The sequence below is a fragment of the Ptychodera flava genome, chromosome 7, assembly GCF_041260155.1.
Source record: "Ptychodera flava strain L36383 chromosome 7, AS_Pfla_20210202, whole genome shotgun sequence".
Lineage (NCBI taxonomy): Eukaryota > Metazoa > Hemichordata > Enteropneusta > Ptychoderidae > Ptychodera > Ptychodera flava.
Window position 1 is genome coordinate 39,400,989 of NC_091934.1, and position 23,545 is coordinate 39,424,533.

The 23,545-nt window shown below is 38.3% G+C and overlaps 2 protein-coding genes across 2 annotated transcripts in view; both read right to left on the reverse strand.

Annotated features, from left to right (window-relative positions):
* The window catches only part of LOC139137531 (uncharacterized), a 330,561-nt gene that overhangs the window by 7,454 nt on the left and 299,562 nt on the right, over positions 1–23,545 (reverse strand). The window lies entirely within an intron of this gene.
* On the reverse strand, positions 20,869–23,030 carry LOC139136493 (uncharacterized). The gene is made up of 3 exons (XM_070704218.1): positions 22,475–23,030; positions 22,047–22,114; positions 20,869–20,925 (listed from the first exon to the last, which is right to left on the reverse strand). The coding sequence occupies exons 1-3, from the start codon at positions 23,028–23,030 to the stop codon at positions 20,869–20,871; spliced, it is 681 nt and encodes a 226-aa protein (XP_070560319.1).

Sequence of the window (23,545 nt, forward strand, 5' to 3'; positions counted from 1 at the left end):
ATGAAAAACAAATTGCAAGATAATTCAGTTTTGTTTGACATATAAACCATTTTATCAGTCAAACCAACAATTTGGTGGCATTAAGGCTGTATGTAATTGTTGACGTAATAAAAGGGCTGAAAGTAAAACCATGACGTTGTTACCCACAGGGGTATAAAACAATGAAAAAAGGTTATTTTTTGTTATTGTGTTATTGTTATTTTCCCTTCATGTGTTAGTCCTGATAAATTCTTTATCTTGATTGTTACTGATTATTTGACCTGTTTTATGAGATATTTAATGCACTTGTGATTTCATTTTGTGAATAACCGAACTAAATGGTAAGTGAATTTCACAGCATGCATATTCTAAAAGCCTGCAGCATGACGAAAACTTGAACATCGAGGGAGAATCTTTCTTCAAAAACGTATTTTTATTGCTGTTGTTCTTTTTGTTATTGTTACCATTTTACTGTAGACTATTAGGCTATTGCACTAAATTTTTTTTAATTCATATTCTTATTATCATTAGTATCGTTGCTGATGTCTGTTATTCTTCTTGTTGTTGTTGTTATTATTATTTTTACTACGCTCTACGACCAACTGATTTTGCCCAAATCAATCTGGTGAGTGATTTCTTCAATCTCTCGGTTAATGTCTTGAATTGGAACACGTGGTACATACCTGACAAGGCTATGAGACCGGCAATTAAAGTAAACAACAAGACGGTCAGGAAAATAAGGATTGCCACTTTTCCACACAAGAACGTCCATTTGGTTGATGACCTGGCTGATGACGAGAACAAGGAAGAAGATGACCTCTTACTGCTTCCTGTTGATCGCTTTGCTCGCGGACGTAGCCAATACTCACTACCATCCATGACTTATGAGAACTGTAAAAACATTATGCTAAACATTAAATTTGCCAAACAACAATGTTTATAATAACGCACTTTAAATAAAATTCTTCGTTCGCCGTCCGCATGCTGGTAGGTTTTCAGAGACAATGAAGAAAACAAATAAAATGTTGACACAAATACATATAAGAATCTGATATTTCCGAAAGAAACCAAATAAAAATGAGCTTGTGTTAATACACATTTGTTTTTGTCTGTTTGTTCTTTTCCCTAGGTTGCTGGTAGGTTTTTCAAAAATTCAAGGACGGCAAACAAATCTTTTTCTTTCAATGGCCTAAACGGTATTCACGCGAAGAACACTTATAAGCAGTTATTTTCACTTTTGTATGCAAATTAACTACCGTAGCTTACAACTTTTAAATGTTTGTAGCATATAGAATAAAGTTAACATGGGCAAATTTTATGTCCTTTTAGCAATCACTTAAATTATTATCACTGTCTTTAACTTGATGTATTCAACTTGAATCCCGAACGGTTAATTTTAGTTCATGAAAGTTCCAGTCGAGTAGAGTCATATGCAGTACTGCATTTGCATAATCATATGTTCAAAATACAATGTCTTACTCTGTATTTGCAACTCGATACACAGATTCATACTCAAAGAATGTAATAGACTTGAACAAGTCTATCAACATGTAATATGCTATAATGATGAAATTTAGGTAGTATATCGTACTCACCAGCATTCACTGTGGTATGTCTGATTTCGTTCAATAAATTATCCCTCTCTTACTGTTGCCGGTCGATCTATTTACGTGACCGAGATGTATTAGAAGGCATGCATATGTGATTTCGCAAGATGTGATTTATTGTTTTATACTACTTGACAACTTGGTCAGTCTGCAACTCGAGTGTTTGTACTGTGTCAACTCCGCCTGGTGACGCAAATTTGGTCGTCTTATCGATTAGATCCTGTCATGATTGTTGTCCTCTGAAGCTTGTCATAGGTAATTAATTGCGGTTCTGCGAGCTTTCGATTTAATAATTACAGCGACTAAACTACCCATCGGTACAACGAACAAATCTCTTTGCACGCATGGAACGCTGAAGATCTACAAGATGACCAGAGAAGTGAGTATAAATTCAATTCTATGACGTTGCATGGATAACTAAGTATTTCCATGCATTCGTCTTCCGCTGATACCATGCAATTTTATGATCGCATATTCGTACATTTATCTTATCTGGTGATTTGTCTGACCGTATCTTCAGAACAGTGTCGTAAGCATTTTGTTCAAATCTTGTAACGACATCAAACGTTCTGAGAAGGACTTTTCATAATCCCGAGGGAAAAATCAAGTAAGCTGTAAAATGGTAGCCGAGGGGCTCGTACAATCTGCTTACTTTTTAACATCTTCACGTTGACTATACTTCACGCTTTCATACGTATTTAAATATAAAATTGCATTTCCATTGTAACCCTGTTTATTTTATTTTTATTAATGTTGATTTGGACTTCTACTTTTCCTTTAAATTGTCTTCTGGAATTAAGAACATTTGAAAGTTACTTTCGTTTTGGTTTTCATTTTGATTTTGGTCTGCTTTTCAGACTAAAAGTTCAGTTCGTTTTAAAATTAGAATAATTTCCCTTTTGATTTAAGGGCGAGTAACCCTACAGATTTTGTTCAGCGTTGAAAAATTTCAGAACGCTAAAACCAGATTATTTTTATGACGAGGAGGAGTTAAAATACACTCAACTTTAAGATCAAGAAAACAGACGTACTATATTATATATATTATATAGAATATGACCTAACAAATATGTATCTTTACAAATATAGTTATCTAAAGAATATAAACAGTTTACTTGCATTACGGTCATGTCGAATACAATGTCAACATTTTTCAAAGTTTTCCATTTAAATGTTTTCAGAAAACATTGAATGATAAGAGTTATGTTTTTCTCCACTGTAAATTGATTTTGCATAAATTGAAATATATAATTTGGCATGAAATATACTTTTACAAACACATCATTGTGGTAATTTTATATTTGTTCGGTACAAAGTTTGGGGTACCAACATTATTTCGGAGAAACGAATCAAAAAAGATTTTTCTATCAATTCGTAGACAGAATAATTGTACAATTAGAAAAGTGGGTATTCTTCGCATAATCCTATTGTATTATTTTAAAGGATCTGAATGATAAAAACATAATTATATCCCTTTCTGTTAAATCATTGTAAAATTTTCACTTTTATCGCTGCTGTTTTGCAAACAGCTCAGTTGTGAGAACGTATTCCGTCTGATTACAAGGATTCGCTTACAGCCCCCCCCCCCCAATCCCAGCCAAGTTACAGTGGACCCGCGCGCCGCAGCACGCTGCATTGCTATCATGCATGATGACGAAGCTAGAGACTCGGAATCCCTGAAAATTGTTTTTGTTGTTTGTTTTAATGCAGAATTTTATTTTGACGATTTTTTAATTTTAAATATATTTCTGTTTCCTTTCATTATTAGTTTTGATTTCTTTTCAATTTTCCTCACGATTTAAATCAAACTCACTTAATATCCACTTTTTCGGTGTATTTCCTATCTAGGCCAAAAAAAAAAAAAAGAAATGTTTCTGGTCAGGCCTCTCTTAAAAAATGGTGCGGCGACGCGGATTTTTTTTTCTCCTCCTCCTCAAGGGAGGGAGGAGGGTCAGTTAAAGCGCCAAAGCGTAGCGGCTAATTTGCATAATCATTTGCATATCATTAATTTATATTTGCATATGGATGTAAGCTTGCACATGCATCCACACATACATGTACACTCACAACAAAATGCAATGGTAACACACAAGTGTGCAGTTTGAACATCATGGAAACTCTTTATTACACTTGAATAAATCATCACAGTCTTGTAATTACAATTGCAATTAAAAACAGAAGATTCAGATTGAAACTTTGAGAGCAAGAAATGGTTCGTCTGATTGGAGTTTCATTAATACATATATTGCTAATAAATTGTCAAAACTTGCCAACAAAGAGGAAAATTCACAAGTTTAAGCTTTACACAATTCAAATGTGATTGAGTTTTATATCTATTTTGAACGACAAACACCGCGAATAATTTTTCATCACGGGGATAGATTTCAACAAGCGCCCCCCCCCCTAACTTCTACTGCCACTGGACATCGTCGTTCGATTCTTGATTTTAAAAATACCAACAAGATGATCACAAGACATGAACTAAGTACGACTAGAATCCCTCGAAAATCAGGTGTAAAATCTTTCAGAGGACGTGTCGGAGTGGCACCACACGCGACGCCAGTATCAATGTCAACACGTTATAAACCCGTCGACCAACATGGCCGCCGCCATATTGAAATTTATGCAATTGTGAACTCGATCGCGATCGTGATCGTACTAGGACAAAACTCATCGTTGTACAATCATAATAAACCTCACCAGTTAACTCTTGTTTCTTTGCGGTCCATTTCGTTGATCAAAGCATGGGAATGTGATCAAAGGCCCTGCTAGTGCTACAACCGCCTACCTCTGTGAACCACAGGCTCTAGAGTCAATGCAGGCGAACCGCTAGCCGCCACTGATACAATAAGATTTATTGTATAGATTTTAATTGTATCAGTGGCGGCTAGCGGTTCGCCTGCATTGGCTCTAGAGCCTGTGTTGTGAACACTTGTCCGCGATGAGTTGTCTTGTTGGTCGTAATAGTCGATCTGGAATGAAAATTTGTGAACGACCCAGCCGATTCTTCTATTGTTTTAACGTTCCTCTCAACAAATACGGACAACTTATCTGATGCATACCATACTTCACACCTTCCACCAGATTGAAAGTTGCAGTGAGCGCTAATGTGTAGACAATGCATGCATCAGCTGGTAGCTACGCAAAGCGTGTGAACTAAAGGATGGCGGGACTATTTGAAAGCGGAACGGGGAGAATCAAAGCGTACGGGGAGAGGCGAAAGCGTAGCGGGACCGCTATGGTCTGGGAGAACACTGAGTTTTACAATTTTATCAATATAGTAACATTTAAATTGTTCATGCAGTCACTGATCATGTGCCCAAAGATTTTCTCTTTCTCTTCAGCCATTTTGGTTTGATGTTATAGTAATCAGTATGTAGTTGCCACAGCCGCCGGCCACAAACCAGGGAAAAAAAGGGTGACGCGCTGTTGTTCAAGTGACGCGCGCGCTGACCAGAAACATTTCATTTTTTGGGGGGCCTTATATGGGATTTTTCAACATGATATCGATATCATAATTGCAGTAATGGAGTGTTGAATTACATGATATTATTTTATGGTAGTTCCATTGACGTTTCCAACATTTTTGTACAAGTTTCAGGGCAAATATAAACAGTTAGTAAGAACGGGCATGATAGTGCGATATCAAGCTCTCGGCTTCTCGGAGAAAAAAATACAGGTGACAAGTCAATGACAATGACACAGTCCCCACTTGTTAATGGGTACTTTAACTCTTTTCCTGCCAGTCCATATTTCACCACCAATGGTTAAAATTAATGAAACACAGCATATTCCATATGGTATATTTTAACATAACACCACATTTGAAAGCTGTGAAAACATTAATACTGTTAACTTGATTTTTTTGGACTAAAGATGCTATAACAGACCAAGCCAAGTGGGTGAAAATACGTTGTGTTTTGGCTCAAAACCGCTTTTTACTGACTTGGCTGATGGGGAATTGATACTGTCTGGCAGGAAAAGGGTTAATTACAAGTCCTCTGAGAGGACTACTGTAAGCTGCCATACTAATTACAAAAGGTCATTAAAATGAATCAATTAGTAGTTAATCGACAGGATGCTGCCAAACATTTTTGCATCCTATCCTAACACTGACAGATTATCACCGGTACCATATTTCATAAAGTTTGATGCAGTACTTTGGACATTCACCCAAAAACAAAAATCCATTATCTAAATGCATACTACCCTTTAATTTATATATATATATATATATATATATATATATATATATATATATATATATATATATATATATATATATATATATATATATATATATATATATATATATATATTATATATATATATATATATTATATATTATATATATATATATATATATGATACCACTAAGTGTCATTGATTTGTATTTACAACACTATGAGATCAAAATCTGTACCAAGTTTCATCAAATTTAATGCAGTATTTGTGGATATATCACTCTAATTAGGAAAGTTCATTACATATGCAATTACAAAGTAATTAAATTGACACTGATAAATGTCTTTTTCACTGTTAAAACAATTCGAGCTCAACATCTGTACCAAGTTTCATGAAATTTGTTGAACTATTTCTTGACATATCAGCCTCATTACCAAAATGCATTAAATATGCGAATGAGCAATTAATTGATAAAGAAACTGCTACACACCTTTGCAAGCCATTTGACTACTAGAAGGAAAATATTTGTACCATGTTTCATTAAATTTGATGCAGCATTATTAGACATATGACAATAATTATGAAAGTTAATTAAATATGTGAATTAGCAATTATTTGACATGATACTCCTTAATTAAGGATTTTAGGTCACGTGACATTGGTGTTGAACGTACGCGTTCGATGCAGGTCTTGTCTAAACTTTCGTGTTAATTCTTAAATAGATCAAATAATCAGAGAAAATGAAACTGCAGTGTTGAAGATTATTATTTTAAATTCATTTTGGGAAATTTTCACTTTTGTACTATGATAAATGGCTAAGCAGCACGACTACAAACTCACGCGTACCGGCGATTTTAGCGTCCATTATGAGCGTTGTGCCGTGATCTCGAATGTCCCTCGAAGGAGATCGAATATATACCTCTTTGATAGGCTCTCCGCATGACTTATTCCGATCGCATCACTATTTTTTAACACACCTCAACTTGGGGTGTTTCTCGCTTCTGTACACTCGTCTATGGGGCGAATAGTCCCAGAGCTGAATAGCCCACCAAACGACTGTGCTTCGAGGGTCTATGGTATTTCCGGGGCAGCGTAATTTTGCACCCAGTTTTTGCAGTTGTTCATTCTATAAATGCGTGTTGCTGTTTTACGGCATAGACAGAGGGTTAAGAACGAAGTTTTTTTCAAGTTCAAATTAAAAAATAAAAAAATATTTTGTTAAATTTATATCAAGTTCTAAAATGTCACAGGAATAATTTGATTGTTTACAGGTATTGGTGTTTAATTGTTTACCGTGTAAACATAAATCTAATTAACTTTTTTCATATATGCAAAGTAACATATGATGGAATATGATTATCATATTTCTGTAGATGTTAACATTACATAATGCATACAGTGATCAATGTCACAGGTATCATTGTATTGTTTACAGGTGTTGTTTATTTGTTTACCTTGTAAAAAGCATTCCAAATAACATTTTTCATTTATAAAAATAAAAAACCATTTACATTTCATCAGCAATATCCACAAAAAAATCATCAATTTTCAGTGAGAAATGCTTGAGTTATTGCAAAAAGCACAAGAAATTGCGATTCTAGTTTCCTCAAACAATGTTCAAAATGGGGTCACCTGGTTATTATGATGACTACAGGTGTCTACCATGGCATAATTTCTAAATAGGAAACCTTTTTTTTTCAAATATTCAACAGGACATATCTCTGCATGTATCGAATCGATTTTCATCAAACAAAACGCAATCCATTGGTCTTGAAGAGAGCTTTCTTTTGATATATAATTTATCATTATTGTAGCTGTATATCAATTTCATGTAAAATCCCTACCTTAATGTGTTCACATAGTATTATATGCTGACAGATCAATATCTACACATGTTACATTTAAAACAGTATTTCTTGAGATAGCCCACTAATTAGGAAAAGGAACGAAATATGCAAATTAGCAATTAATTAACACGATACTGCATCTCTGACTCTCAATGTCTGTTTCCACATTTGTAGGGCATTCATGGGCAATCATTCTGCATTCATGAGCCCCTATGCATGGACACTGCATTAATATTAATACCATCCTTGAACCCCTGTGGATCATACCTGGGGTCCCTGTGGATGGATGTCAAATACAGGAAAATAAACGGCCGTCACACAGTCATTTTTGATCAAACCATTACAAACATCGGCGTGCATATATATGACATAGGATTTAATATATGTACCAACTTTCAATGCCATCGCGCCCGGCATCGCTGAGAAACTTACGTGAACGAACGCACAGTCGTCAAATATAGGAAACAAAATGGCCGTCACGCAGCCATTTTAGATCGGATCAAAACAAAAATTAATGTTAATATGTATAACATATAGAGTAATCCATGTACCAAGTTTAAATGGAATCGCTTCTAGCATCACTGAGAAATTTGCGTTAACATACGCACCAACATCAAATCCGGCAAACAAAATGGCCGCCAGACGGCCGTACTGAATCGGATCGTAAAACAAATCGACTTGCATATGTATGGCAAGGTAATAATCCTTGTACCAAGTTTGAACGAAATCGCTCCAGGCGTCCTGAGATATCTGCGTGAAACAGATGCACGGACGGACGCACGGACATGACCAAACCTATAAGTCCCCCGGACGGTGTCTGTGGGGACTAAAAATATCACTGTTCTCTGAACTACTGGTCTGATGTGTATGGTTAGCTTTTATGTCTTTATTCTCACATGCGATGCTGGTATTTGCACTCAAAGGATTTAAACTGCAATTTTAGTAGTTTGTTCCAAATGCAACCATCTCCAAAATCGCTTTTGCAAAGTTAGTTGGGTAAAGCGACTGTTATTTAATATAAAAGTATGCCCTAAAAGTTTTGTTCGCGCTGCTGTTCCTGTTTGGGATGAAACATATTGCATCTCTGACTCTCAATTTCTGTTTCCACATTTGCAGGGGATGCTGTTTTGAAATGGATGAGAGCAATGACGAACTTTGTGCTTCTAATCTCATTCTTTTACAACAATTTCCCTATGGCCACATTGACGGCTTATAGTTGTCTACATCTGATTTCATCCAAGTATGACCTTGTTTTATTACTAATTTGACCATTTTTTCGTGGGATGTCCATACTGCATTTACATGTAAATTACTCAAGGTTTGTTTAAGGTAATTTATTCCTGCGAAAGGATGTATGAGATGAATGTCATTATTGTTTTACCTAGAAAATCACACTGGAGTTATATAGCTTGTTTGGCGGCTTGTGTGTTTTGTTAATTCATTCTATTGCCAAAGCTGATCAAAAGCATTTCGCTAGTATAAAGTGATAGAGGCACGAGTTGTAGATTTGTTATTCCAGACTAACTTGTTTTCCCATAGTAGAGTTTGTTTGTGAGCCAACCAATGTGCGCCCAATCACTTGGGTATAATTGGGGACCCCGTCTAGGCCAATAATGACTTTCCCGCGTCTGCAGATCACGTGGGGCGTTTTCACTTTTATGATGGCGTTGTAAAGTTTTCACTGTTCAGACTTTTCTCCAGACATTGTCCGGCTGATTGCCCTTACATTAGCTCAACAACATGTCACATACTGACACTGCCTCCGCTACATGCTCCCCCGAACATTCTGATACAGACATGCAGTCTACATCAGATCGTCGAGCTCCAATATGCTCCGGTTGTAAACAACCTGTCAAGGGACATCGTCAATCTTGGTTACAACCAGGCCCGAACTGTACTGGGTTAGCAAAGCAACCTAGCCTAGACAGCAACCCAGCTTCAGCAACGCCACCCCAACCCAAAAAATCTTCTGAGCTCACTGAATTACAGGAAAGAGAGAGACAACTGATGCAGGAGGAGAGCAGTGTTATTGCAGAAAAAAGAACGTCGAACACTCGAATAGTGTATCCAACAATTACAAAAAGAAGTCTCCACTCTACAACTCGAGGATTCCAATGTGAACACCAGCAACAGCGACACTAGTCACACAAACCAACCTCATTCCCAGGGGACCTCGTCTAGTGTTTACACGAATTCGCTACCCAGCCAGCAGGTCACATTGGATAAACTTCGCCGACATCCAACTGCCAACAATGCCGTAGACGAACAACTTTCTCGAGTGGTCGAGTCAGCATTTGGCATCTCAACAGTACCAACCGCACCGGCAACATTATCAGCAGACCCGCGCTCCACCTCGCCCGCCACATGGTTATCCACCATCAACCAAAGTACACCAGGTAAGACCACCAAATCCCCGAGAGACGTCCAAGCTCCGGGAACAGTGGATGAATCCAGAGTGAAATGGCCACACTTACGTCTCCCCAGGGAAAAAGGGGGGTCCCCAAGTTTGACAAACCTCACAGTGCCTCAACTCGTACGCGGGGAACTAGAAATTAGCAACTCGACTCATTTATCTATCCCTCCAGCTGAACGTAGTTTCCGTTTGTTACATCTCCAGAATTTGATAGATTAGCACATAAGCACGACTGGAATGATATGCTGAACTTCCACGGCATGGTTCTCGAGAACATCGAGTTCAGTGCAGTGAACTCAACTGGCCCAACTCTTTCGATGGATATGAGAAAGAACTACTGTCACCGGACACATTGAAATCAGTCAAACAGGCACACGAAACCTCCACTGAAGAAATCCATAGAGAAGAAAAGTGATATTTGTTACACGTACAATTTCAGACGTGTGAATGGGGTGAAAAGTGCTTCCGTCGTCACATCACACAAAATGAATAATGCCGTAGAGCATCACTCCAGCAAGGACTGTCAAGTGGGGACCAAGAAAAACACGTCGTACATTGTCACTGCTGACGATTGACCTGCCGCGGCTTCCGTCGCCATTATGCAACGTCCGACCTCCTGGACCCTTCCAACAGGGCACCATAATGCAATTTCTTCACATAACTCAGGGATATATGTCTCTTCTACGTCGGACTCTGTAACTGCATCAGACGTTATCGGTTGTAGAACAGCTACACAAATTACCTTACAAGTACCTTCGACTTTACGGCCTGTTGGGTCCCTTACACCCAATATTTTGTCCAACTACATTTGTGACATCCATAAAGTAGTGTTTACTTCAGGACTACCGAATTGCCATGGACTACGTTTTCCAGTTCCGTCAAAATTCAACATTCCCTTGTGGAGATCCTTACTCGCTAATTTTGGAGACGCGATAATTTGTGATTACCTTCAATTTGGCTGGCCAGTCGGCTACATTGCAGAGACTTTGCCAGTTTTCAATATCCGTAACCACTCTTCAGCAGCACAGTTCGCTTCAGATGTGGAACATTTTATTGCAACGGAAACTGCTGCCCTTGCCACCGCCGGCCCATTCACGGAGAACCCTTTCCCAGAACGCTTTCTTTTGTCACCACTCCAGACTGTTCCAAAGAAAGACTCTACATGTTGCAGAGTTGTCATGGACTTGAGCTTCCCAGCAACTTGCTCTGTCAACGACGGTATACCATCAGATTTTTATGATGGCGCACCATTTAAACTCTCTTACCCTTCGGTGGATCAGTTCATCAAACTTATTCAAACTAAAGGGAAAGGATGTCTAATGTTCAAACGCGACTTACGCAGGGTGTATCGCCAAATTTACATCGACCCAAAATATTACCATTTACTCGGCTATTCATGGAACGGTCTATTTTATTTTGATATCATCTTTCCATTTGGTCTCCGATCAGCGCTTTAGCATGCCAGCGCACTACCAACGCAGTCACGTATTTGTTTAGAGAATCAGTATACACAGGTATCAATTATCTTGACAATTTTGGAGGGTCAGACGTTCCCCACAGAGCTTCAGTGGCCTTCGCAACTCTCGGAAGACTGTTATCACAACTTGGCTTTGAAGAAGCAGAGGACAAAGCAGTTCCCCAAACTACCTGTTTGTTTTCTTAGGCATAGAGTTTAATTCTATATTGATGACTATGTCTATTCCAACAAACAAGTTGTCCACTTTACTTTTAGAATTAGATGACTGGCATCAGTCAGTTTACAGTTTTGTAAAGAAACAACGATTCCAATCCTTGCTTGAAAACTAAATGCTGTATCCATATGTGTTCGCTCAGGCAGAGTTTTCTTATCTCGAATGTTACAGTTACTCAGAACACAGCACAATTCACCTCGTATTTACTTAGATGAGCAATTTTATGCAGATCTAACATGGTGGAGAACATTTCTGCCATTATACAATGGGGTATTGGTCATTCCACACCACAGGTTGTCTGCACCAGATGCAGTATTTTCGACAGACTCCTGTCTCACAGGTTGTGGGGCATATTTCAAGGCTTGTATATTCATAGAATCTTCCCACAGCAAATTTTAGAGGATAACATGCACATCAATGCATTAGAATTGTTAACCGTACTAGTAGCATGTAAGCTGTGGGCCTCTGCATGGCAGGGGCTACGCATACAACTTCTTTGTGATAATCTTACAACTGTTCAAGTCATTAATCAGGGCGTTCTCGAGACCTTCGTATTCTTCGTTTTTTATGTGAGCTTTGGCATGTTGCAGCACTCAACAGCGTTGAAATTAAGGGCTGTCCATATACTAGGTCAGGACAATAGAATTGCCGACCATTTAAGCAGATGGCATCTCTCGGCCCATCACAGAGCAGCCTTTGAAAATTTGACAAGTCTTACTTCTGTGTAAGCCATTGATGTACCAGACTCTTTTTTTCGTAGACTTTCACTACGATTTGTAATCATTCTTATCGTCATTGTATGCTTGTTTTCTCCACTGGTTCCCAGTGGTCAGCACTTCAGTACAAAATGTCAATCACCCAAGCATCGGCCTATGCTTCAGGGACCATTGTAAATCTCAAGGCACAATGGCGTGCCTATCTGCTGTTTTGTTACTTTTTCGGGATCCCTCCCATACCCACTACGGCACATACACTTTCTGCTTTTGTCACATTCTTAGCACACTCTCTCACTGCATAAAAAACCTATAATACTTACTGTATTAACATGGATTATTGCCTGTATTTTAGCTGAAGAGTGCATATACAGATGAATACAGTCAAGAATCCATTTTTTGTATTCAGCAAGCCTGTATTCATGTGGATTCATGTGAATTCACGTGTATTACACTATAATACAGGCAACTCATTAATGTGAATTTATCTGAATTATTGGGTTTTCATGCAGTGTCTGACTTCAGTACAATCCCTGAAGAACTATTTAAATGGGGCGGCTAAACTCCACTCCTTGTTAGGCATTAATTGCCCTGCCTTTGACAGTTTCCAGCTTAAACCAACCCTTCCAGGGATACGTTGTCTACATTCACGCCCCTGTACTGAAAAACTCCCTATAACTCCTTTTACTGGCTTTTCACAAGCACTTGGATTTTTCCTCACCCTACCACGTCGTGTTATGGGCAACCTTTTTACTAGGCTTCTTCACGTTCTTTCGCAAATCAAAGTTAGTAGTCCATCCAAATCCACCTTTTGTCCACAAAAGCATTTATGCCGTCGCGACATTACCTTTTCCGATTTTGGATGACTGTCCTCTCAAAGTGGTCAAAAACAAACCAGTTTCATGATCGAGTTCGTGCTATTCCGGTTGCTAGCGTAACTGGATCAGTGTTATGCCGGTGAGTGCCTTTCACAGGATGTGCACTTCAATCCCAGCACCACCGGATGCTCCTGCCTTCATTTACCCCAGGCAAGGGTTATGGTACCCCTCACCCATGCCAGTTTCGTTTCTTCTCTACGTTCTTTACTGGCTGTCACAAACTATGATCCACACTTGTACTCTGGACATAGCTTCCGCCGTGGGGGGCCTCATTTGCATTTGAGACAGGGGTTCCGGCGAACTTATCAAACTTCACGGTGACTGGAAATCTACGGCCTACCTCCGTTACCTCACAATACCACCTGAACAACACCGTTCAGTCACTTCCCTTATGAGGGCCCATTTGTTTAACAATTGCCATACTTAGATTAGCATGTCACAGACATTTATTAACACAGGTGACGTTCATATCGATGTGTTTTGCTTACATCGTCTGATTCTTTATCATTCCTGTTTACAATGCTACTGAATGCCTTGTACTATTTCGTCACTAGGACTCTCACACTGCATTTGCACACTTGCTTTGGCGGTTTGGAGCTGGTTGTCAAATTCTTCTATTTCTTACGCATTAAAGTTTTGACAAGTTCCGCCAATCACTTATGCTCTTGCATTTTGTTCCTTCCCATTGACCACACAGGACTAGAAGGCAGGCCACTAATTTGCGCCCAATCACTTGGGTATAATTGGGGGCCCCTCTAGGCCAATAGTGACTTTCCCGCGTCTGCAGATCACATGGGACGTTTTCACTGAACTGCAAAACCTGTAGTATGCTCATCACTACAGAACAGTTCAGTAGTAGTTTGACAGGTAAGACCTATTCTACCAAATGTCTGGAACCTCTGAATTGCACAACAAAAAACGTAATCTATGGAATTGAGTGTTCATTGTGCGGGCTCATTTATGTTGGTGAAACAGGAAACAGCTTACGATCTAGAATGAACGGACATCGCAGTGGAGTGAATCGATCTTTGGATGTGCAACTTTATAAGCATTTTAACCAGGACGATCACTCCACTTTGTCTATGCGTGTCCGTATTCTTGAAAAAATATACCATCCAACCAACAGCCCCACACTTAGTTCACCATTCCGTAGACAGAGAGAATACCACTGGATTAGACAGTTAGGTACCGCAATGCCTTATGGTTGTAATGACAACATCAAAGATATAGGCAATCTCTCAAGTCCTGGTTGTTCAGAAGTGAATGTGATGGGCCTATTTGAGTCTTCTGTCCGTAGAAGACGTAGTCATGGACATAGGCGTTACCATCGGCCTAAATTGGATACATCAGCTACATCCAATTGCCATGACAAATTTCATGAACTGCTTCTTTTATTGCAGAAGCCTTTAGGTCTCCATCACATTCGTACTTCATTATTTGCTCTTTCCATCAAGACTTGAGAAGGTTGCATGTCTATGCATTGGGATTGTCTTTGACAGATCCGAACAAACAACCGTACAGACTGGTTAGTATTATTGCTGACATTGCACTATACAGACTATACAAGCCTGTTCGTGCTGAACCTATGACTGATGATCGTCGTCATTTCATACATCTTCCATTTACTAACAAAGGAATTGATGCCATTAATATCAGCAATATACTACACAACAAAAAGGTTACATCAACTATACCTGTATACTTTAAGAACCAGTCTGTACCTATTCTGTCATATCAATACACCAAGACAATCTCCAATAAAATATTCAATTACAATAAGGCATTGCAGTACTTAAAAATTGATGAATTCCTTCAAACACCAGCATCCTGTGACTGCTCTACATCTCCCTTCAAATATACTCCAGTTGGCCATGTCATCACTGGTGATCTGAACTTGGTTGAACATCACCACCTTCGTAAGATATTATCTTGTGGACCCAAGTTCGGAGAACCTCGCAGGATCAACTGGAACCATAATTTTAAGATCATTATGGACTCAGTTGAAGATTATGCCAGGAAATGGGCTAAAAGGGAGGATGTAGAGTTGGACACACTGTCAGAATTGGTCAAATCTGTGAGGAAAATAGTGCGTGGCCGTATTGGTCGACTAAGATCACATGTTTGCAGAAGACCCTATTCTGTATTTAAAGATCCTGATGCTGTTAAGTGTTTGAATGATATCCATGACAAATATGTTGTCGTCCCTGCTGATAAAGCTGCCAATAACATTGTATTGTCTGTAAGAAGTATTATTTTGAATGTCTTATAGACGAACTTGGTGTAACTAAGACCTCAACCAACTCCACTTACAGACAATCAATGTTCAACAAATCTGAAATTTTGGCAAACCATAAGTCATTCATGGATAATTTTAATATTACAACAAAGGATGACCATAATAAGTTGCCTAGCTTATACTGGATACCAAAGCTCCACAAAACACCTTACAAAGCTAGGTTTATTGCAGGATCTTCAAAATGTTCAACAACAGAGTTATCGAAGATACTGACTTCTGTTCTTTGTACTGTTAAACGGGGACTTCAATCATACTGTGATGTTGTCTTTTCTCGGAGTGGTATAAATCAAATGTGGATATTAAAAAATTCGAAGGAACTCTAGGAAAATTTGAAATCAAGATCTGTTTCAAAAATAACATCTATTAAAACTTTCGATTTTTCCACACTGTATACCACAATACCACATGATAAATTAAGAACGCTTGAAAAACATTCACCAAGCATTTTCTAAAAACGGTTCACGCCGTTACAAATATGTGGTATTAGGTATAATTCTACATATTTTGTTAAAAATACAACTAATGCTAAAGTGTTTTATACCGAGAAAGACATTATCAGTATGCTTGATTTCCTCATTGACAACATATTTGTTGAATTTGGAGGACACATTTTCCAACAGTGTATAGGAATTCCCATGGGCACTAACTGTGCTCCCTTACTTGCCGACTTATTTCTGTTCTCATTATCCAGAACCTTATCAAGCAGAAAAAGGTCTCTGTAGCTCGTACTTTCAACCTAACATTTAGATACATAGACGATGTTATTTCATTGAATAACACTGAATTCAGTAAATATCTCGCTATGATTTATCCTCCAGAATTGGAGATTAAAGAAACTACAGAAACGGCCTCTTCTGCTTCATATCTGGACATTTTACTTGAATTTGACTCCAATGGTCACCTTTCTACTAGGCTATATGACAAGAGAGATGATTTCAACTTTAGTATAATTAATTTCCACACCTCATCAGTAATATTCCACTCTCACCTGCTTATGGGGTATACATTTCCCAGCTTATACGATATGCAAGAGCATGCAGTTCATATGGTGATTTTGTAGAGAGACATGGCCATCTCTCTTTCAAACTGTTAAATCAAGGTTACACCAGAGCAAGACTTGTCTCTACATTCAAATGCTTTTTTGGCAGGTATCGCAAGCTGGTAGATAAATACAATATCTCTCTTCGACAAATGATCACTGATGGCATCGGTGACATTGGGCCTTAGTTAGTGACCACTACCTATCTGACTTACAGATTGATATATGGCGGGTGCCACATGTGGGCAGGATGCGCTTACTATTTTCGAAACACCTGACATCACTTCTTGGTCTTTTGGCCAGAGGTCCATATATCTTTCTTTCATGAATTTGACTTTGTTTGTACCGTCTATTTACTGTCTGTTCTGTGCTGTTTTGTGTTTATGTTTACAACTATTGTCTTACAAATTTTGACCTAGTTTTATTGGATTATGGATTGGTATGATTGCGATTATTTTATAAAGTTTTCACTGTTCAGACATTTCTCTCCCAACCACCTCTACCCACTCTGACACATTTTCACAGAGGCAGGTGGTACGGAGCTGGTTGTCAAATTCTTCTATTTCTTACGCATTAAAGTTTAGACAATTTTTGGACAATCACGTGTGCTCTTGCATTTTGTTCCTCCCCATTGACCACACAGGACTAGAGGGCAGGCCACTAATTATGCTCTAATTCGGCAGAAAAGAGCTCCTCCAAAGAGACGAAAACATATTGCTCACAAGAAACTGTCACAAATATAGTCCTAGAAGCTTAGAAAGCAATGAAGAACTGCATGTCTTTGAAAGATCAAATGGAAGACCTGTAATCCCATGTATCAAGCTACACATTCAAACTGGGTTATAATTCAAAGAAATAAGAACACATCTTTGAATTTGGCTACTTTAAGTAAAGGGGTGTGGACTCACTAGTTTGCCCTAGCTGAATCAGGTTCCGCCAACTGGTAAATTTCATCAATTTGCAAAATCATTTGAAAACATGCTTTGAAGGCTGATATACCAATTTTTAACCTTGACCTAAAATTTGGAGGTAAAGTAGAGCTGTTCATAAACTGCCCTCCCACTCGCATACATGAAAAATGTGAGCTGCCACTGAATTGCGATGCCCAGGCACTGCCCTCTAATATCGATGGTCTGCCCGCTCCCCGCTCCCCACAACAATACAAGCTTCCCACTGCCCTCTCCCTCTACCGTACTTCCCCATTGTCCACTAGATGCCCACTAGGCACCCAAGATCAATGAAAAACCTTGCTAGTAGTATACCTTGGAACATTGCTCCCCTCTAAGTTAGATGCTTAATCTCCCCTCAAGTCCTGTCAACTATGGCTTTCGCCTCCGTCTACGTGTTTTCCCTTACCCACTGTAAAAATGTTCTCCCCATCCACTGGAAATAATGAAATTTCTTCCCCACCCACAGTAAATATCGACTTTTTCTCCCCGCCCGCTATTTAGTTTTGAAATTTGCTCGCCCGCTGAAAAACTCTGCATGAACACCTTTTGCAATAACAGCTTTGTTAGCAGTTTCTGCTGAATCAAGGCAGAGGCTGACTCCAGGCTAGTTTAGCTAAACGCGTGACTTCATATGCAAATTTGGACAGTCACAAGATACGTGAAATGTCAGCCAAAGTGGAAGGGGGAATACAGTGGATTATGATATACACGTTCTTGGTAGATAAAACCTGATTACACCATGCAAAAATAAAATGTCGTCCCGACTTTGATAAAAATATGAAAAAATGAAATATTATCCACATGCTTAAGGGACTTATGTTTGTGGATAAGGCGGGGGCTTTATGTGCAATCCAATATATACAAGCACTAGCGCCATATTTATGGGCCCTATAACTATCACTGATGCCGTGAAGATGAACATGTTATTCACAGTAATAGAAGAAAACACTCTGATAACGATATACAAAAATGAAATATTGTCCTTACGCTTAAGGAACTTATGTTATTGGGAGAAGTTGGGAGGCGGCTTTATGTACATTACAATATATACAAGCACTCGTGCGATGCTGAGTCAGGGCCTATAACTATCACTGATGCCATGTAGGGGACAGACGATGAAGTTGATAGAAGAAAACGGTTTAATAATAATGAGGAAAAAAAACGAAATATTGTCGTCAAGCTAACTGAACTTATATTATAGGACGAAGAGGGAGGGCTTTGTGTATAATGTGCAATATACAGGCACCACCACCATACTAAAGACGGGGCCTATAACTTTCACTGTTGCCACAAAGGGGGACATGATATTCCAAGTGTTAGTAGAAACACGTTGATAATAATATGCGAAAACAAAGTATTGTACTCAGGCTTAAGGTAATATGCACCTCGAACGTGAAAGACTTAAACTTTTGCTCTAACTTTCCTCAAGGAATCTTTCAATCATTCTCTTTCAAAATCAAGAATAAAAATAGGGGGTCACCGTGCAAATTTTGGTACTAGAGAAACAAATTACCCAAGATTTACCGATATTAGAAATTCAAAATGGCCGCCATCTCTGTGTTAACTCTATGGAGAAAAATAAAAAAATTCGAATTTGGAAAAACTAAGACGGTGAAAAGTTTCTTTCACCAAGAGCTTTAAAATGAACCCCACATGTGTATATCAGAAGAAAATTGTAAAAGTTTGAGAGTCCGAATGTCTGTCCCCGAGGTGCGTTCTCCTTAAGGAACTTATGTTATAGGACGAGGGGGGTGGCGTGTGCACAATTTATAATTTTACAGGCACCACCACCATACTAACGACGGGGCCTATAACTGTTTTACTCATGCCACGAAGAGGGACATGATATTCTCAGTGTTAGTAGAAGACACTTTGATAACAATATGCGAAAACAAAGTATTGAACTCGGGCTTAAGGAACTTATGTTATAGGACGAAGGGTAGAGCTTCGTGTACAATTCATAATATACAAGAACTAGTAGAAAAGTGAAGGGGAGCCTGTAACTATCACTCATGCCACGAAGGGGGACATTTTATTCAAAGTGTCAGTAGAGTATACCTTGATAACAAGATTTGAAAATGAAATATTGTCCTCAGGCTTAAGGAACCTATGTTATAGGACAATATACAAGTATAATATACAGGCACCACCACCATACTAAAGAGGTGGCTTATAACTTTTACTTATGCAACGAAGGGGGACATGATATTATCACTGTCAGTAGAGAACATTTTGATAGTATATTATTGTTGTCTTATTCAGTAGTTCTAGGCCATCGGCCCAGCATACTTATCATAGTTAGCATCAATATACAAAAAAATGACAGGAAAATAATAATTACAAACACTCAGAAAAATGATTATCATTTATCTCCTTTCTCACTTTCATAGCGTGAAAAGTGAAAGAGGCTAGACGTTGCATTATATTTGGATCATCAGATGTCATCAGAGAAATAAATTTTCTTTCTGTTGTGGAGTGAAATAATAACGAGGAATATACTTCATCCTCAAGTTATCAAAAAAAGTACAAAGTAAAACAAAATGGTATTCATTTTCGACTTCGTTACTATCACATAGCAAACATACTCTTTCATTTGCATCATTTTTCAATTTTCTGTCAGTCTCAATACGTAAATAGTGAGAAGAGCATCTCAATCGAGCTAACATAGACATGTGTACATTAATTTTGACGACGGAAATATATTTTTCTGGTGTAAGTGAACACTTAAGTTCTCCATAACAAGAAAGTTTATCAAGGCTACAAATTTCATTGTACCAATGGTCATGCAAATAACTCTTTAAGTTCTCTACAAAGGTACATATGAAGCTATTCTCATCGGGAACTTCTTGTTGCTCCCATACTTCTTGCAAATTACAGAGACACAGTAAGTTTTTGACGTGGTGTATCCATGTGGGTTTCGACCTGACACCAGATTTAGCAATGTGATAAAGCATTTCATAAGACTTCCTTGGATAGCGGTTTTCTGGCATTTTTAAAAGTTTACACCAATATTTAACACATTTTTTGGCTGTATACAAGGAAACTGGAAATCTGCCACACTCGCCCAACACTGCAACATTTGGGTATTACCTGAAACACCAAGAAAACTCCTACATGCCAAATACTGGATTCTTTCAAGATAATCATATTTTGCATAACCCCATACTTCTGAGCCATAGGTCAGTATTGGCAACACCATTGAATCAAAAATCTTGAAAAAAGTATCATATGTAAAACGACCTGTCTTGTTACTCGCTCTAATAATACCCATTAGTACTTTTCTTGCTTGTTGTGCAAGTGTTTTTTGTGGACATTGTCCACTGCAACCTACAGGAAAACAGAATACCCAAATACTTATAATACGACACAACGTTAACTTTTTCTCCATTATAAAACCATTTTTCTGTTTTGCAAGGTAACCACCAGCTTTAAATACCACTACTTTGGTCTTCTTTAAGTTTACCGTCATTTTCCATTTTTTACAATAGGAATGCAAAGAATTCAAAAGGCGCTGCAGACCAATTACAGTGTCAAAAAAAGTACACGTCATCTGCGAATAATAAACATAATATTTCAGTTAAAGCAGGAGAAAGTTGTATACCACGCTGACCACTATTCTGTACATCATGTGTCAATTCATTTATGAAAAAGGAAAACAGAAATGGGCTGAGCATACATCCCTGTCGAACTCCGACCGGGCAGTTAAAATATTCAGTAAAATTACAATTGATTCTCACACAAGATTTAACGTCATTATACATGGCATTCAAAATTTTAAACATTTTTCCATTAATACCACCTTTCAAAGTATGAACCAAAGTCTCTGACGTTCAACAGTGTCAAATGCTTTTGCAAAATCAACAAAGGCACAATAAAACTTACCACGTTTCCTCGATAAATATTTTTGGATGACTGACTGCAAAATAAAAATGTTATTTACTGTTGAATACCCATGTCGAAAACCTGCTTGTGTTTCATCTATATTTTCAAGTGCATCTGCCCAAAATGTAAGACGATTATTCAAAATCGAAGTGAAAATCTTACTAAAAATGCTCAATAAAGAAATCCCTCTGTAATTGTCAGGAGAGTTAGATGAACCACTTTTATGAAAAGGTACAATGATTGCCTTAGACCAATCTTTTGGGAAGATACCAGCATCAAATAATCTATTGAAAAGGATATTCAAATATGGTGTCGAAAAATGACTTGTGGATTTAAAAAATTCTCCCAACAGCAAGTCAGGACCAGCTGATTTGCCATTTCTCAATTTTTGATAGCCCTTTCAATTTCATCATTTGTAATAGGACTATTTAAGAAGTCCCAATTTAACTCTGATTCGTGGTTTACAATGTCATCTACAGAGCTTATCATACTATCTAGTACATCAGAAAGGGAAATGTCATCGTTAACAGATACATTACTTTGAAATAAATTGTTGAAATAATTACGTATATGTTACGTATTACTGTGCAAACACCCTGGATAACGACCATGATCGGTGATTCTTTTTCGCACTCTGTTAAAGACAGTGAAACCAGGAAAATTACAGTCAAACTGAGATGCATTTACGGACCATGTTTCTATGAAGGAATGACATCATAGTTCAGTATATAATTAGCAAAATCAAAAGACGGAAATTTGTTTTTTAAACCTTGTATATTCCATGTTAAAAAAGATACTGAATCTATACCTGGGCCTTGGCCGAGTCCTCAGTCTTTTCGTGCAGTGCCATGCATCCTACTCTGTGATCGAGTTTGTCGACGTTCGCGTTCTGTATTTCTGTTCGTAGTTGTACCGTCCTGTACAGTTCTTTCGTTTTCACTTGTCTGTCTGTCTTCAATTTTCAGTTTACCGTTCTTGTAATAACCGCGCTTACCTTGCTTTCTCAGTTCCGATAGTGTTTTTCGTTGGCGCTTTGTCAGGTCGTTTCCGATACCGATACCCGAGTCTCTCAATATCGGCCTTTCCTTCAGTGCAAGCAGTTTATCGGAAAAATGAAGGAACTTGACGACAATCGGACGCGACTGGTCTTTCCAATGTACTGATACTCGGTGCCCCCGGACGACATCCCTATCATTCCATACCTTGCTTTTCACGTTTTCATTCAGGATATCGACCACTTTACTCTTACACTGATCGAAACTCTCACCTTGTTCTTCTTGTATACCATACAATCTGATATTGTCTCTTCTAGAGAAGGACTCAAGTCTATCTGTGTCATCTTCGAGACTATCCAGTCTTTCAGATATTTCATCGAGCTTTTGTGAAACGGCAGCCAGATCATATCCAGTAACACGATTTTCTTCTTTCAGTTCATTTATTTCTGACCGCATTGATTGGACATTTCTTTTAACATCAGTGAATTCGTTCTTCAGATCCAAACAAGATGTTTTCAGTTCTGCTTGTGTATTTTTCAAGTCCTTAGAGAACATTTTGATAACAATATGTAAAAGAAAATATTGTCCTCATCCTAAAGGGACTTATCTTATAGGAAGAAAGGGGGAGGGCTTTGTGTATAATGTATAATATACGAGCACCAACACACTACTAATGATGGGGTCTATAACTTCCATTGATGCCACGAAAGGGGACATGATATTACATTGTGAGAAGCGAACAGTTTGATACAAACATGCAAAATTAAATTATTGTCCCCAGGCATAAGAGACTCATGTTAGTGGATGAAATGGAGGGCTTTGTGTGTAATGTATATTATGCAAATGCAGCGATCTGATTGGTCGAGACGCGAAAAGAACCGTGGTATATTGGCGATATACTACGGCTGGCATACGCGCGAGCTCTCCACTTGAGCTAACCCCGTTAATGACATTTTACGGCAGAATTTCAATACACTGTTGTAAATATAATAGCAATAAATCACACCCAGCGACGGTATACCACTCGATTTTGACCAGTTACTTCATATATGCACTCGCTATCGCTCGTG